Source organism: Helobdella robusta (assembly GCF_000326865.2).
Source record: "Helobdella robusta unplaced genomic scaffold HELROscaffold_14, whole genome shotgun sequence".
Lineage (NCBI taxonomy): Eukaryota > Metazoa > Annelida > Clitellata > Rhynchobdellida > Glossiphoniidae > Helobdella > Helobdella robusta.
The window spans coordinates 3,479,816-3,498,042 of NW_008703782.1; the positions used below are offsets into that span (position 1 = coordinate 3,479,816).

Genomic DNA, 18,227 nt, shown 5'->3' on the forward strand with positions numbered 1-18,227 from the left:
TTCAACGACAGATTGGAACATTTTTTGATCAATTAATAACCTTAAGTAGCTAAAAACTTTCAGTTTAAATGTTTTCCAACAGTTTTAAACACTTCTTTCGATTCAAGATTTAGAATGTTCTTAATTTTGGTTATTACGTATTCCAATTTTATAAAATCTATATCTAAAGCATTTAATCTACGCGGTTCTCTTTTATTAGTTTTTTAGACTTTCAATTTTTCGGTTAATATTTTGTATCATAATTTATTAGCATTAAGTACTCAGTTCATCCGACCTGTTTGCATTTTGTTGACCTTTTTAACTTAATTTAGAATTTATTTATCTTATATTTAAGCAAAATATGCCTTCCATGTTGCGTTACATTTTATGAAGCATCACACATCATAATTTATAGCTATAAATTATTTACTGTACACTGTTTCGTTACGTTTCAGTACTATTTTTTCCGATTTTCGTGTTATTTTTTCTTTATAAAAGTCAGTTTATTCAAACTTCTGTTTACTTGTCTGTCACGTGCATACTTTATATTTATTGATTTTTTTTTTTATTTTTTTAAAATACGATTTTTTGATTGACTTATTACATTAGAATAATTTCTTAATATTTGTAAGATTACAACAAGAACAACAACATTGAATGGAATTGCTCATCTATTTCGAGTCATATTATAACTTATATACTACCGAGCACTTTTTAACGTTTTTTTGTTAAATTATTATTTCACAAGGCACTTTTCATTAATGTTTGCTACATATTTTACATTTTTCAGTTTGCCACGTTTCTCTGTAACAGTCCGTTTTGCATCATAATAACATTTAAACATAGTTTATTTAAATTTTATTTATGGTTTTAATTCCTTTTTAAATATTAATATCAACAGCATGTACGAAAATATTAATTCACTCCATTATGTATGTATGATGTACAAAAGCGCGATGAAAAGTATTTACAATTGAATATGATTTTAGATGAGAAATAAAAGACATATAGATTAAATAAATGATTCCAATTGTCTGATATATGCTCGTGCCAGTTTTAGAAATATCGATATCTAATCCGATGCGTTTCGATTTTAAGCTCGTGCTAGCGCCCTTGATAATCTCTGATCATTGTTTCGTCAATCGTATCGTACGGATTGCTTGAACCGGCTGAATTTCTTTGGCTAATGTTTTTGCTTGGTTCTTGGCTGCGTTCAGTGTGAATAAGGCTAACGTTATGAATAGGAAGATGAAAGTTTCGAGATGTTATATTTGAGATGCTGTCGTTATTGCAGTGGTTATTTATATTGTTACTGTTGGCAAACGTGTTGGTAGGATGTTTGGACGAAATTCTCGGTGGAATAGCTGGAAGGTATGTCGGGGATGAGAATGATGTCGATGGTGACGATAATGTCGAAAATGGTTGAGGACTCGATAGGTACATTCTGCTATGCTGTATAGGTGCGCTCGTAGGCATGTTTGGTACTGCTTGATAATAATCACTGGTGATGTTTTCAAACGTATTCTGTCCGTTAGCTCCGCTATTAGAATTTGTCATTGTCATCAAGCCATTCAGAAATCTCCTGTTCAGGATATAACTTGATTCGTTGTCAATTCTTTTGAGAACGCCAACGGAGTCGTGCCTTGGTACGTAAACTGGATCATATTCGTGAGGCTGTGAGATTCGGTTAACGTGTGGTGAAATAGGGGGAGGCTGACGAGTTATAGAGTTTTCTAAAAACTTTTTTGAGATGAAAATTCCGTTATTAGGTGGATCTGAACATGTTTCTGCGTTTGAATCGGCCAGATGATGTCGATTTGATGCTATGGAAAAAAATATTTTAGCTTGTTTAAGCGTGTTATTATTGTGATGTGAAGAAGCATCTGATGGATCTGCAATTGATTCTTCTGGTACATTGTAACCAGGATTTATCTTTTTTGTTGAATTCTCAAAATTTGAGAGACGTAACTGAGTAGTGTTGGTTGTTGGTAGTGGGCTTACATCCTTTGACGTTCTATGAGTCTCTTCAGCATTTGACTCGTTTGGTTGTTCGTGTTCATCCACGTTGCGTTGGCTTACTAACAAATCCAACAACTCGTCATAATTTCTTTTCGGAGTGGACAAACTGGTCAGAAATTTATCCGGTTTATTAGAACATCCAATTACAAAATTGTCGTTTCCCTGTTTTTTAGAAATGTCCTGACATTTCGAACTTGAATTTGAGGGTGTTTCATTCAAAAGTTTCCAACTATAACCCAAGTTTTCACTCTTTCCACTATTTGAACATGATTGAGTTTTAGGTTCTAATCCAATTAGTAATAAATTTTGTTTTTTTGTTTGATAATCTGCAAATAAAATCAATTTTTTAAATAATTAAAGAATGAAGAAGGTATATAAATTCGTAATTATTCTCTCGACGGCTATAGACCCAGATAAAATACAACAAATGTTGTTTGTGAGAAGCAGTAACGACTTATTCAATTAAACTTTATAAACGGTTGTCGCGTCAACAATGCTTCATTTTATCTACAGAATTTCTACATTTCTGGTTTGAACGAAATAATGCTTTCACTGTTATTGTTAAACCTGGTCTTGTCGCAAAATATTCAAAAGGTGCTTCTTTTACATTTTAATAATAAAATTTATTTGAATACTTAATAAGTGGTTAAGGTTAGATTTTGGAAACCGAAGAACAGTTGTGATTTTACTAAATGTCCGGATAAATATTTAGTTCACTAATTTTATTGGGTGTCTTGTAGACTAGATTAGTGAATTAGAATTTTTCGAAACAATGAATTTTTAAATACGATAAGCAAACCTCCTGTGTGACCATCAACGTTCTGTTCAGATTTCTGGTTATCTAGCCTAGAAATTTTAAGTTTATTAAGTAGTTTCGTTAAATTTCAAAAAAGCATAGTTTATTGACCTTTCTTTTTAGCATTAAACTAATACAAGAAAAATAACAATAACTATAATTAAATATAAATTTATCAACATTTGAAAGAAAAAATAGTTAAGCTATGTTTTTGGAAAAATTCGAACGTATTGACGAAAGCACTTGCCTCATAACTCCAGCTTTTCTCTTCCTGCATTTGCTGATAAGCTGAATTACACCAACAAGGAAGAATGTGAGAACGACGAGAAAAAAAATGATCAGCGTGATGTGCAGCATCCTTGCATGCTGTATTGGCTCAACTGGTTGAAATTAATAAAATAATTCAGATATTTATTTATCGAAATTACAAAATTGAGTGAAAGGTACTCTAGCGTTAGGGTGCCCCATTGTGCTCTAATACATCTGTAAACAAATTTGAATTAACTATTTTGTCCAATTTTACATGATTTTGCGTTTAAGCATGATAGTATACAAATTACAGAAGATCTGTTTGATTAACAGAAGAGTCAAATAAAAAAAATTTAAACAAAAATTATATTGGAGCACTGCAGACAAAGATGAAGGTTGTTCATTTTTTTGATAAGAAAAGTTTAAGCACAGTCTACATAAGTTAACAAATTAAAAATTTGCCAACCTGGTTTTATAATTTTTAACTGATCTTATGAATTTAAATTTTCATTACATTAACCTAAATTTACGTCAATTTCAACTTTTGCCGTATTGTCAAAGAAAACTGCTGAACGCTTGCTTAGTTCTTAAATAGTGGCTTGAATTCATTAGAAAAGTTCATACCGATTTTGTTATATTCACAAAATTAGCATTCAGATCACACGCTCTGCGTACAATGATTTGAGTTTAGAAGTTTAAATTTTAATAATTTTTAGCGAAAATCTGGAATATTTTAGTAAATTCAGTTTTATAATTTATTTAATGTATCCAAGATCTCTTGTTTAATCGTATTAACTTGTTATTTGAATGAAAAATTACATACTTGCATCATGGACATCAAAAAAAATTTTCGTTGTCAGATTATTTTCGTTTAATAGAATTGGTAAGTCCATATTAATAAACACAGTAAAATTTTCGACCAATTAATATATTTTCCTGCAAATAATCTTGATTAACTAATCTAAATTTTTTATTGTTTTTACCATTAAACTGCACTGAACACCATTTGGGATTGGATAACATTTCAAAAACCTAAGTCATTCAGCAGGATATATTATTCAATAAAGTTATAGCGTCATTTTACATACAAACAAGACACATTAACAACACATACTTGTGAATAAAAGCTACTACATACCTAACTGTCTACCTACCTATCTATTCATTCAAAATGCGCTGCCGCAATCACAAACCACTCAGCAGCTCTGAATGCCTCAGCTATTTTTAATTACACTCGCTGATTAGATTAGTAAAGCTGTTGTTTCTTCTTATTTTTGTATTCACGAAATTGAAAAATTTAGTTGAAAATTCAAACTGTCAGTTGTCTTATTTGATGTCATTTTTATAAAAAAAAATGTTTAACTTCCTTAGCAGTCAACCTTTGTAATAAAAATTCTTTAAATACAATTTTTATAAAATTAGTAAGGTATTAAAATAAAGAAAAAAAAGTAAAATGTAACAGTAGAATGTATCACATTTTATAATATATCAAACGTCATTGCCTATTTCTTAAAAAAATATTTCCTACAAGGATGAAAAAAAATTAATTTCACTTTATTTACAGTACACGCGATGACATTTAAACATGATTAAGTCATTTTCTAGTGGTTAAGGTCGCCTGGAGCTGTTTCGTTTAGCGGGTGATGCGTCGTTTAGCATGTATTCATATACGATGTTTTTGGCGTATTTTTGAATCCTCTGAACTTTGGAAGGGCGTATAATTGACCTTTAACCTTTTTTATTTCAGATAATCGGATGTCTGTTGCATATCGTATGAAGAGATTGCAATTATCTATTCATTAGAGATGGAGGCACGCTCATAATTTAAGTCAAAGGCATTTATATGATAATAACATTTAATTTTATGAAGACGACATACTGAATGCTAGAATAAATAAGATTTATTTATAAATAAATAATATTTATTTATCAATTATTAATAAATAATATTTATTTATTTATAAATAAATAAACGATAATATGCTTGTTTTAGCATTCAGTATGTCGCTTTCCTAAAAATAAATAACTTAATCAAGCAGCTATCAAATGTTTCAACAAAAAATTCTGATCAATCCTCTCAAGTTAACTCCATATATGCATATAGAATATGCGTATAGAATATACCAGTCAATTTAACAGAGCGATCTATTGTCGTCACATTTCAACAGCCCTGGTAAACGATATGCGTTCAATTTTAATAGCTTGTTTTAGAACTTCATGACTCAAAGACTTGTAGCGTCTGGTTTCCACAATTACTATTATTAACTTGTTATAACTTTAATGTGAATGAAGGTTTGTTTAGTTCACGATATGAACAACTAACCCTCCACTGACCACTTATGAATACTCAAGTCAGCTCTTGACCTGTTAAACAATCATAAAGTGCTTTTGAGTCGTACACGAGTTATAGTATTACGTAATTTTCTATTTAAGCATAATGGATAACTTCCTTACAATTAAAATTTAAAAACAAATACAGCTAACGAACACAAAAAATCTGTTGTCAAACAATTACAGAACTGGATTATTTTATTCGCGACAACATAAACAGATTATGTCGTTATGAAAGGAAAACCGGTGTGAAAACAAAATAAAAATAAGTTTTTGTTAAGTTTATGCCGATGATAAACTGTTGGTAGAATTCCAAACCAAACGTTGAAACTACTTATTCAAGCTGCACCGCACTTGACCAAAACTTTGATCTGAAAGCGTTTTCATAATTGTATTTTTTATTTTAGCTCTCAATAAACTTCCATACTCAGATTATTTGTGGGCTCAGTTCTAATAGGAAGTGAGATTCAATTTTCAATTGCTACAGGTTTTACTCCTTGAAGAACAACGTTCACGCTTGCTTAGGTTCGCCAATAAAAAGATATAGTTGTCAATCTATTAATACAGCGCTTCTCAACCTTTTAAGATTCAAGGACCACTTAAAACTTTGCTAACTAGCGCACCTGAAATTTATATAGATATAATTATTATTTCATATAACGACGTAACAGCTACACATAGTTAGTAATTATAACATAGTTCTTAGTATAACTTTTAGACTTAGAGAACTAGTTGCCACACTTGACTATAGGTGTATTGAAATTGTTATTTAACATTATTTATTATATACTTTAATAAATGTTTTAACTTCAAATTAAAAAGTATAATGTTCGTTTTACATTGATGTTTGCATACAGCGTATCTCACGGCGTATCTGGCGTACCATCAATTTTTATGTCAAATATGAAACAGATTGTAACTGCATCTTTTGCATCACTTGCTAACAATAATGAATAATAATAAACAGGTGGTCATAGCCTATCCAAACGAGGCGTAATGTTCATCTTTTTATTTAAAAAAATCTTGCACATCACACTTTGCTCGCATACCACCAGGCAAATGTGCGCGGACCACGGGTTAAGAACCGCTGTATTAATAAATGACTAAGACGAACGTTGAAAATGGTAACTCGTTCTGTAGCATCTTTTAGAGCAATCAACTATAAACATTTGACGATGGCGAATAATCGACAATCTACACATTTTACCATGTATCACACATATTTTATCTGGTAAGCGAGGATCTCTTTCCAATCGAATTCAAATTCAACCAGAATTTAATCATTACACTAATTCGTTTCGAAGAAGAAAGTGAAAGAGAAAAAAAATGACGCATGAACCATGAATAAAAAAAAATTATTGTACAAGTAAAAAATTGCAACAGTCGTAAATTTGTACACATTTTATTATTGATACTCAGATGGTTTTGATAGAATTTCAGTTGCAATCTCATCAAATTGTCGTACTGTGATGTTGAACTTCTTCATAAAGGTGTTGTGCATATTTGTTTGGTTCAACTTTCTCCTTAATCCTTCATCTTTCTTGGAGACTCTGAAAAAGTTAAATTCATCTAATTTATATTCATATCCTAAAAAGATCGAAAATCATTGTCCAGCAATTAAAGAATTAAAACACAAATAATTAAGAAGCGACGAGTAAACCAAAGAAACTAACACGTGCAAGAGAATGAGGCCAGCCACCATCCATTCCAGTGGCTTCATGATGATGTTCGTGCTGGAGAAGCTGTCGGTTGTTTTAAAGAAATTCCAAATTACGTTTTATAACATACATAAGATAACTACAGATGTATTTGCAATGCTAAAAGAAAACACGAGGTAGATATTAATTAATGCAAAACGATTTCTAGCAAATAAATACAAGAAGATAAGCGTGAATTATGATCCATCAAAATTGTGAATAAAAAAAAAACATAATTAAGAAACTTACAAATAAGATAAACGTGAATTATGGTCAATTGAAACGTCGATAAAGAAAATGATATTAAGAAACTTATACAAACTTGAAAGTTAGTACGAGGGATCTCACACTGGTCATGACTTGGCTTAGGTTCACTTTCAATATTTCGCTGTACTTCTTCAGTCTGTGTGTCGAAATATACATAATAAATTGTAATTAGTTATAATAAATTGTAATAAATTATAAACCATTATAAAAATTTGTGATCGGTTGGAATCTTCTGAAAGTTAAAAAACAACATGGAAGACGGCCTTAATCAAAAGAATGAACAACATCAAATACACACAATATCAGCAACACAAGAAAACCCACTACACACACACACCACACATACACAAATACCAGCATACACAACTAAACAAAATCATACACATGCAACTACACAAGATCAACACAGACACAACAAAAAAAACGTACACAGGTTCAAGTTTCTCTAGTACGACACCTCTTCTAATTAACATGATGTCTTTGTGGTCTGTTGCCGGTAGTACGAGGACCTGACCATCACTTTTATTGGTAGAAACCTGTGTGGAATTATCATTATAATTATATAATTCTTATTATAATAATATAATTCTTATTATAATAATATAATTCTTATTATAATAATATAATTATTATGTTCCAAAAAAATGTTTGTGTGGTGATGTTGAATGTGATGATTGTTTTGACATGATTTCATGATGGTATGAGGAAGAGAATCTTGAGGAAGAGACACAAAAACTGATAAAAAGATAAAGATAACTTATTAAACTGTTGAAGGAAGTAAACTAACTTCGTCAGCGTCATCCGTTTCCATTTCCTCGTTGAATAAATAAGTACTCTCCGACCTCCACTCTAACATGTAATTGTGCACTTTTTTGAGCAAATGTTCATCACACTCATTCGTCGTTGTCACTGATGCTGATGTAGTTGTTGCTATTGAAGATGCTGACGATGATGCTGCCGCTGATGACGACGATGATGAAATAGTGGTCGCTTCTCCTGCTTCTGACGTCTTAGATGACGCCATCGGTGGCAGCTCCCAATCTGCTACAAAAAATAAAAAAACTGCATTTTAATATTGAGTTTCAATTTAACAGACAAATAAACTGAACAAATTAGAATCATTGTAGCGCATACACAAGAACACATGCACTTACAGAAGTACACATGCACTCGAACAAAATCAGTTCAAACAAACCTTGCAATATCACAGTCTGTCGTGCTTCTATTTTACGTTTTTGAACTACATTCGGTTTGGGTGGAATCTTTTTATTATTCTCTTCATTGTCATCATCGTCATAGTTGAAGCCATCATAATCATCTCTATTAAAGTTGTTATCATTTCTGACGTCATCATCATCGTCGAGGTCATCATCGTCGTCGTCGACGTCATCATCATGTGCGGAGTTCAATTTTTTTATTTCATTAGCGAGACTGCGACCTGGTGGCTGAAGAATGACGTCACCCAAGCCACTGAAATTTTGGTGTTCACTTGTTTTAATACATTGTAGTACATTCAATAATTTAATAAATTTAAATAATTTTATAATTGAATAAATATGACAAGTGGAAACAAAACGCCAGATGCAAAATACATCCGTCAACAATGACGACAGAAGCACTTACTCAGATATATTGAATTTGGAATGATCCTTGAGAAAAGAAAATTTGGTGGCATTTTTTGAACGTTCCAACAATGGCTCGGCTGATATTTGTTTTCTCAGATGCTTCGAATATAAAAAACATTTGTTGCTGCAGAATTTCTGGAGGGGGAATAGCGAAAAATTATTTATGGAACTGAATTATGAAGCTATACAGACTATAAAAAAGTTATAAAAATAGATGCATGAATTGAATAATGAAACTAAATGACAAATTAGAACTAATGAAAGAATAATTAAAAAATAAACAAATAACATAAACAATGATAACTTACTTTCCTCTCCTCTATGTTGTAAACAGTTGAGGTCTTTTGATATATATGATATTTCTTCTTAGGCACCTTCAAACAAATCAAATTTTTAATGAAACAAAAAATTTATTAAATTAAATTTATTAAATTTAATTAAAAATTCAACAAAACCAAGTGTAACAAAAATATAATTGTGAAATGGCTCAGCATAAATACAAACACATTAGCGAGCAACCAACAAACCAATCAATTGCACGAGGCAAAACGATCAACCAATGGATGGACTCACCTCAATAAGGTCAGCTGGACATAGAGGATATCCACAAAATGAAGAAATGGTTCTTTCCTCTATCACGTCATCATACTGCTGAACGAATAACAACTGCAGCTGAAAAATATATATAGTGTTAATTAAAAAATTTAATTTAATTTAAACACTTTAAAGATCAATTAAATTAAAAATTATCCTAAAGAATATATATTAAAAGTACATTATGATTGTTTGTAAACATGGACGATACCATAGGAGTACCTATCTCACGTTTTACATATATATATATATATATATATATATATATATATATGTGTGTGTGTGTGTGTGTGTGTGTGTATGACAGAATATGTGTCCACACCAACCATAGAACTAAGTTGATCTTCAGTGATGTGTTGATTAATGGACAAGAACTCCACAAACGAGTGACCTTTCATCTCTAATTCTTTCTTCATCTTCAACCTCTCCTTCATCGCTTCAATTTTCTTCTGCCTGGAATGAAAAAATCAAGAAATAATAATTTAAAATTTCAGCAGTTGGAGTTTGACTTACTTATATGATATAGGATATATACTATATATGATATATATATAGATAGATATATGATATATACTTATATGATATATGATATAAGTTATATCTATATTTAATAACTACATTCATTATGGAAAAACTAAAAGTCTGCTCTGGATGTTAAATGGATATACCGTAACCTAACCTAACCCTTTTTTAACCACTATTTAATCAATATGAATAATAATGAAAAATTTTTATAATTATAAAGAATTTGATTACAATTGTAAAATATTTAATTTTTAATATCTTTTACAAAGGACAGATTTTTGATTTGACCACATAAACACCTCTATTAATAACATGACTGACACAGTTAACACAAAAAATTATAAATTTTTAATTATAACACACAAAAATTATAAATAAAAAATTAAATAAATAAATAATGTACCTCTCAGCAGCAACAGCAGGATGCGCAATTTTATTTTGTGATGAGATCAGCATTTTTTTCAGCTGGAGTTTGACTTGATTTTAATTCCAATTGATTGCTCAACTGAAAAAAGTTTAAATTTAATATTTTTTAATGTTAATGATTATCAAATCTTTGTCATTTCTATTTCTAGGTATTCTATTCTATTATTAATTATTTCCCACTAGCTTCCTTCAGCAAAAATATTTTATTAAAAATAACAAATAAACTGAATGACAATGGAATGAAATGATTGATTGCGAAAATCAGCTAATGAGATCTGATCAATCACAATTAGTAATGCTACACAGCTGATTTTAAGCTGATCTGACAAGATGATATTATAAGTTATATGAAAATTATAAATTATAGAGCGATATTTCCGCTACGTTCAACAGCGCTCATCAATGAAACAGAACTTCATATTTTAAATTTAAAGATTAGAAATTTTTTTTAATCTTAATGAAAGAACTGAAACTAACTAAAACTAAAGAAATTAAAAAATTAGTAAATAAAATAAAATAGTCAACTCACCAAGCAAGACCAAGACTTATGGAAAACACAAGTTTGACAAATCACTTTTATCAACCTTCCGATATGATCTCAATTGTGATTTTAAAAACTAATTTATCGCATTTGAAGAATTCTTTAATAAAACCCCTCCAAATATATATATAGCATACCGGCATACGGTAACACCATAGAACAGTTAATAAAATTATGTAATTTTACAACACCATTAAACATAACTATTTTAACTATAAATAAAAGTCTTTGGATTGCGTACAATTTTTTTTATTCTGTTTACATTTAATTACATTAATTATTCTATGTATATTTTAAAGTCTCAATGGCTCGAAGCTCTTTGTTAAATGTAAAACAATATGACCACTTTTGACGTGAAGCTAAAAAAATGGCACAAAAATGGTTCCATATTTCAAGACAAGTTGGTTTTATTTTATTTTCATTTGTAAAGTGCATCTTGTTATAAAAATTATAAAGTCTCTCTACAATCTCTCATCAAAAAACTAATCCGCTTCAACTATCTACCCTCATCATATCCGACCGTCACTCAGATATTCAACACACTCGATTCAAGACTGTTCAAGAAAGTAGAAAATAACAACAACCACGTCATCCATCCTCAAATAAAACCAATTAAAACTACAACGTACAACCTTCGTCAGCGCAAACATAACTATCGAGTCGTCGCCCAATCTACAAAATACCAGGAAATGACTTTCATCACAAGACACCTCAAACATATTAATACTCGTTAAAACTTTATCGTTCACAGAACTCACCAAGTCATCATCTAGTCTGTTAATTTGCGTTTTTGTGCCATTACTTCATTTTAAATTTTATAGTCAATTTCTTTTCTTTTATTTATTTTATTATTATTTATTATATTCTATTTAATTTTTCACGTTTCAACATTTTTCTTTCTCCGTTTTTGTATTTATATGCTGTAACAGTTTCTGCGTCCGTCAGATCCTGATTTTTAAAGAATAATAAAAAAAAGTGAAATAATTGATTTATATCTTTTAAGAGAAAGTCGGAAAGCTATCTCCATAATTAATTTTGTAACAACGAAAAGATCGACGTTTTATTGAATTTTAAATTTCTTCAAAACTTAGGTTTTTTCATTACGACTTTCGAAATAATGATAAATTATATATTTTTTAGTTATTACGCAAATGTCAGAAAGTCATTTAATTTACTTGTTATAGAGATATACATATAGGACCGGTATTACGATAAAAGTTAATTAATTGACTCGACATTTGTAAATTCATTTACAACATTCATGTTTACTGAAAATTTTAAATTTAAGAATGACAATGTTAACAACAATTATAAGTGTATCAAAAAAAAAGAAGAGATTCAACATATGAGAATATAATGACTTTTTATAGCGTTTTTTACGCGCGTGATCTTAAAGGTTTTGCATGTATATTTCCAGTTCTCTGTAACAAAATTGACTTTAATGATAGCTACAAGGAAATGGAAACAGCAAGCATTGATCCAACGCAGGAAAATTTCTGATCTTCCTGAAATTCATCAAAGACTATCCAAAGATGTATTGTGGATTCTTCTATGAGCTTTAATTTGTCGTCGTAATTGTATGTGTGGTGATGGTATAGTTGCAGTTGTTAAAGACTGCATTGAATCTTCCAAAGGTGTTTTCTTGATCCGTCGACGAACTTTCAATAGTCGTCGTAATTGTTGGCACGATGATGTTGTTGCTGTCGATGTTGATGTCGAACATGTTGACAAAGTTGCTGGCGCTGCTGCTGCTGGCGCTGAGATCATTGGTGGCAACTCCCAATCTGTTATTAAATAAAAAATTGCTCTTTATTTTTGATTTTCTATTTATAACGGGCAAATGAGCTCAATAAATCAGAACCACCTTAGCAAATAACAATCACTACAACTAAACTAATCATAACAAAATATGGCACATACACAAGAACACATGCACTCACAAAAGTACACATGCATTTACACAAGAACATTTCAAACAAACTTTGCAGCATCACTGTGCGTCTTGTTTCCGTTTTCTTCTTTAGCTCCGGGTTTCTTTTTGGCAAAATTTTTTTTAATTTATCTTCATCATCATCATCATAATCGAAGCCATTGTAATCGTCGCATCTATTCATGCTGTAATTATTTCTGTAACCATCATTATCATAGTCGTCGTCACCATTGTGATCATCGTGCTCCCTGAGACTCATTTTTTTAATTTTATCAGCGAGACTGTCACCTGGTGGCTTTTGTATGATTTCAGATTTTTCGAAGTTGGACTGATTCCTGAGGTAGTCAAATTTCCTGACATTCATGATGCGATCTATCAATGGGTCTGCTGATATCTGTTTCCTCAGATGCTTTGAAGATAGGAAACACTGGTTGCCGCAAAATTTCTAGAAAAAGGAATGAGAGATTATTTAAAATACCAAATTATGAAACTAGATAATAAGTTTAAATGTATAAATGAATTGTAAAATAGGTTATATAAAATGAATGAACTATATAATGAAACTAAATGACAAGGTCTAATAAAAATACAGTGATGAAAACCAAAAAGTGCATTTTTACTTTTCTTTCCTCTGAGACATTGACGGTTGAGGTTCTTTGAAATATGGGATTTTTCTTTCTTGGTACCTTCAAACAAAACAAATATTGAAAGTAAGAACAAGTTATTGAAAATAAAGATAAAATCAATTTTTACAAGAATATAATTGTGAAAAAAATTGAAAAAGCTCAAAATCAATACATTCAAAACATTAGCTCAATTATCTAAAGCAAACTCACCACAATAAGTTTAGCTGGACATAGAGGATATCCACAAAATGCAGAATTGGCTCTTTCCCGAATCGCATCATCGTACTGGTGAACAAATAACAACTGCAGCTAGAGTGAAAAGATTATAATGTTAATTCTAAGATTTTAAAGAACAGTTAAATTAAATATTATTCCAAAGAATATATATATTTGTGTACCAAAATAAATTGTCTACACTAACCATAGTGCTGAGTTCATCTTCAGTGACATGTTGATTCACGGACAGGAACAAAACAAATGTGCCAGCTTTTGTCTCCAATTCCTTTTTCATCATTTCATTCTTTTTTTGCCTGTAATGGAAGAGTCAAAAACCACTGATAATTTTAGACTTTAGTTTAGTTAGATTACACACATATAACTTAATTAATCAGTAACCAAAATTATACTATATAATACAAATTATTAAATAAAAAATATACCTCTCATCAGCAGCCCCATGATGCAGAATTTTATTTTGTGATGAAATCATTATTTGCTGTTGAGTTTTGAATTGCAGTTGATTGTATAACTGACTCGATATTATATCAGTTGTGACCTCAAAGACTAACTTATAGCGTTTGTGAAATTCAAGTAAACCTCCTCCAATATATAGCATAGCGTAACCGACTTTGTAACTTTACAACATCGAATACCATAGAATAGTCAACAAAGCTCCTTTGTAAATCAAAAAGCTTCCGTAGCCAAAGTAAACTTTGTTAACTTTTTTGTTGGACGGACACGTGAATGATTAAGAAATAATTGAATAATGATTAATTTTTTTGTAAAAACCTAATTGTAGAATTTTTCTTTTAAAATAACCTTTTTATAAATAAAAATTTTATAAAGGTTCTGTAGAGTTATATAACACATTCATGAATATCGTGAAAGTGGATACCCCATGCATCTGCATGATCGTGGACATATGACGGACACTTATCTACAACTTTTAAAAGTTTTTTATTACTCACATGAATACTCTAAATATTTATTATATTATTTGAATATATGTTTATTAACATAAGAATCAATTATCACTTTCACGGTAAACAATTTTTTTTATTCTTTTAAATTGTAACATATAATTTAATTTGTTAATTCTAATTAAGTTACAATCAAAGTCGCCGTAAAAACAAAGATTAACTTTTATTCTAATTATGTTACAATCAAAGTCGCTGTAAAAGCAAAGACACAATGACGGAACAATTTAAATTGTGCAAATCAACAAATTTTAATATTTATTTTATTAAAACATTGAATTATAAAAAAAGGACAAAAAATTTTATTCAAACGCAACGAGATCTCGCGATGTATGTGACGAATGGATTTACATGTGTTCGTGCGTATCAGGCTAACCAAACTGTCCGAATTGGTGTTGTCGGGATATTCTAACTCGTTGAAAATGCCTTTGGCTTTTTTTCCAACGCGTGAAGAAGAGCAGAGCTTCACTTGTCAGCCTTCATTTCTGCGGAATGCTTTTTTTCATTTCGCGAATTGCTCTTCTTCCAACGATGGTCAAGAGTTCGTTTATCCGTAGGTTCAAGCTTTCTTATAGATTAACGCAACTGCTTCCATCGCAAACTTTGTTGAACGTTTATTTTAATGCTAACATTAATAGGAAAAATACACTAGTTCAAATAAGTACATAAATCACATTTACCACTTCACCTCGAACCTCAACTGTCGTCGTGTTTTTAGCATAGACACAATTTTACAACCTTTCCAAAGATTACAAATATATCATAGATAAATGATTATTCAAATAACAAATAATATTGCGCTATTCTATCATTCCCGCGGTTAGAATGTTTTTCGGTTTCTTTTTTAACTCGTGCTCACAAATATCTCAATTCACTTTAATGAAGCTTATCAATCTTTCCTATATTATCTCACTTGTGATCTCAATGACTAACCTATTGCATTTGAAAAATTCATGCAGACCTCCATTAGTTATATAGCATATCCGACAATGGATAGAATTTTACAACGCCAACGAGTGTTCTCTAGAAGGTTCTCTCGTTCATTGTTATATGTAAAACATTACAATTAGTTTTACCATGAAGCCTAATGATTTCATTAGTTCAACCTATCAATGAATCAATCAATGAATGAGTCAATCAATCAATCAGTTTGACGTTCCTCTTCTGTGATGTTCAACAGCGCTCTTCAATGAATTTTACAAACAAATAGGTCTTGATATTTGCTCTGAACTTGGCAAGTAACTTTTATAATTTTTATTATTTCGAATTGACATATTGTTATACCCGTTGTACTAGTCGAATTGCGCTGTATAATTATTTTTAATTATTTGTTATTTTTGTTATCTTATTTGTCATCTTTGTAGAACTTTGGATTAGTGAACGATTCATTGGTTCAAGGTTTTATTGTTGTTGGCATTGAAATTAACGTTTAAACAAGTTTGTGATTTAAGCAGTTGTGTTTATCAGAATTTACGAACCTACTGAATACCGATAACTTGACGATAGTAATAAATTATCACATTCACAATATATTTTATTCTTTAAAAGTTGTTATATATAATTTAAATTTTGTGAATTAGGGAATCAAATGATCATGACTTGATAAATTAATTAATTAATAAATTATTGTTGTTTTTTGATTAACAAAAGAAAACTTTTTTATTAATTTTCTACCTCCTTCTCTGACTACTTCTCCATCACTTACGAAGTTCAGAGCGGATCTCAAGACCCATCCATCTGTTTGCAAAATTCATTGAGCTGTTGAACATCGCGGAAATAGCGCTGTTTACAAACTAATTTATTGATTGATTGAAAAAAATAATATGGTGTAATCTGTAATGATTAAGGCTCATGGTACGCTGTTTCAGTAATCGGATTTGAATGAAGAGAGTGAGATAGAGATAGAGAGAGACAGTGTGTGTGGTGTGTGAGTGAGTGTGTGTGTGTGTGCAGCGCCAGATCTAGAGGGGCTCCAAGTTTTGAGTGTTATTTGTGTGCTAAAAGTCAGTAAAACTCTTTTTTTTAACTGGAAAAGTAGTGTTTTTTAAACGAAAAATGAGCATTTTATAAGCCAAAAAGTAGTTATTCAAATTTTGACCACATTGTCAGAAATGTTGATCCCCGTTAGTTTTCAATTCAAGAACCAATCATTCAGATATTCGTAAAGCCGATTTTTTTAAATATTTAAAACATTTTTATAAGAAGCAATGGATATTATTGTTAGACAGTAGAGTTTTAAGGTTATATTGAAAAAATATTTTAACTAACTTTGATTTTATTTCAGTAAATTTGGAAAAAGCGAAACAGTTTCTAATTTTCTAAAACATCATTTGATTGTTCAATGTTGTAATTAATTAATAATGAATCAATTAGGGGGTATTGCAAGAGGGCCTCTACATCTCTGCTGAATCCGGCCCTGGCTCACTAGGTAGAGAAATAGTTTCTTCGTCTTTGGATGGCTTTCTGTTCACTAAGCATGATATTTAATATGTTTTATTATTTTTCTAATTTTAATTAATTTTTCTTTATTTATTTTTATTATTATTTGTTTTCATTCATACAACAATTAAATATTTCAGCATTATATAAATACATTTATGAAGAAGTTAACGTTTAGTAGGCTATAGAGATCAATCAGCAAATTGTTTTAGTTTGATAGAATTTTATGGGAAGAAACGACGAAACAAAAATGATTGAACTCTGGAATAAGTAAGCATTTATAGAAAAATAACAACAATAAAAATAATAATTGCTACTACTATTTATAGAAAATTAAGAGAAGACTACGCTGGCTCGGACCGTATGCCAGATGAAAGAATTCCTAAAGATGTCTTTTAAGTCAAAGAGGTAAGGGATAAAAAAGCAATCGGTCGTCCAAAATTAACCTACAGAGATGACTGTAAGCGACGAAACATCAGGACTTCAGACATGGATGAAGAACTGTGAGAAGAAATTGCTCAGTATCAAACAGCATAGAGACAGAGTGTTCGAGATGGTATTTTGGTGGAAAAATTTAAGAGATCTGAAGCTGCCTCCGAAAGGCATAAAAGAAGAGAAGCATCGCCGCCATTTGTCAATCCTTCAGAAGAATCCTATTGTTGTCCAATCTATTGTAACTCAAGAATTGGTCTGTTCAGTCGCAGAAGATCATGCAATAAATGAAGAGGAATCATAAAGAGTGACTCATTGTCTTTTGAGTCATGAGGGAGCCAAATAATAGACAATTTTTTCATATAAAATGATAATTACAAAAATATTGAAAAAGATTGTTAGTTAATTTATTTGGATGAAAAGCCCCACTTTATAATTTAACATAACATTGTGAAACATCACGCCTGCGTTATGTTATGGGATGGTGAACATGTACTGATATTATTAGTTTAAAAATTTCTATTACACAAGTATATTATGTGTAATGTATGGCAG

The 18,227-nt window shown here is 30.4% G+C and overlaps 3 protein-coding genes across 3 annotated transcripts; all 3 read right to left on the reverse strand.

Moving 5' to 3' along the window:
• Positions 1-1,083: 1,083 nt before the first annotated feature.
• On the reverse strand, positions 1,084-3,936 carry HELRODRAFT_169023 (hypothetical protein; the record flags this gene model as incomplete). Its single annotated transcript, XM_009014857.1, has 4 exons — positions 1,084-2,324; positions 2,798-2,844; positions 3,030-3,174; positions 3,867-3,936. The coding sequence occupies 4 exons, from the start codon at positions 3,934-3,936 to the stop codon at positions 1,084-1,086; spliced, it is 1,503 nt and encodes a 500-aa protein (XP_009013105.1).
• Positions 3,937-6,575: 2,639 nt separating this feature from the next.
• HELRODRAFT_190714 (hypothetical protein) lies at positions 6,576-11,189 on the reverse strand. Its single transcript, XM_009014858.1, has 12 exons — positions 11,038-11,189; positions 10,486-10,587; positions 9,884-10,010; positions 9,537-9,635; positions 9,272-9,337; positions 8,962-9,098; positions 8,534-8,808; positions 8,126-8,382; positions 7,768-7,874; positions 7,394-7,474; positions 7,048-7,116; positions 6,576-6,924 (listed from the first exon to the last, which is right to left on the reverse strand). Exons 2-12 carry the CDS (start codon positions 10,536-10,538, stop codon positions 6,780-6,782), a joined length of 1,416 nt encoding a protein of 471 aa, XP_009013106.1. The 5' UTR covers positions 10,539-10,587; positions 11,038-11,189; the 3' UTR covers positions 6,576-6,779.
• A 773-nt stretch (positions 11,190-11,962) lies between these two features.
• On the reverse strand, positions 11,963-14,440 carry HELRODRAFT_169025 (hypothetical protein; the record flags this gene model as incomplete). The annotated part of the gene is made up of 6 exons (XM_009014859.1): positions 11,963-11,997; positions 12,709-12,833; positions 13,018-13,424; positions 13,816-13,914; positions 14,027-14,135; positions 14,265-14,440. 6 exons carry the CDS (start codon positions 14,438-14,440, stop codon positions 11,963-11,965), a joined length of 951 nt encoding a protein of 316 aa, XP_009013107.1.
• Between the last annotated feature and the right edge of the window lie 3,787 nt (positions 14,441-18,227).

Excerpts from the sequence above, each read along its gene's own strand:
- HELRODRAFT_190714 (XM_009014858.1), bottom strand. The coding sequence starts at position 10,538 with ATGCTGATCTCATCACAAAATAAAATTGCGCATCCTGCTGTTGCTGCT. Across the intron at positions 9,636-9,883 it reads AAGATCAACTTAGTTCTATG|CTGCAGTTGTTATTCGTTCA; the intron begins GTTGGTGTGGAC and ends TATATTTTTCAG. Across the intron at positions 9,099-9,271 it reads ACAACATAGAGGAGAGGAAA|AAATTCTGCAGCAACAAATG; the intron begins GTAAGTTATCAT and ends TTCCCCCTCCAG.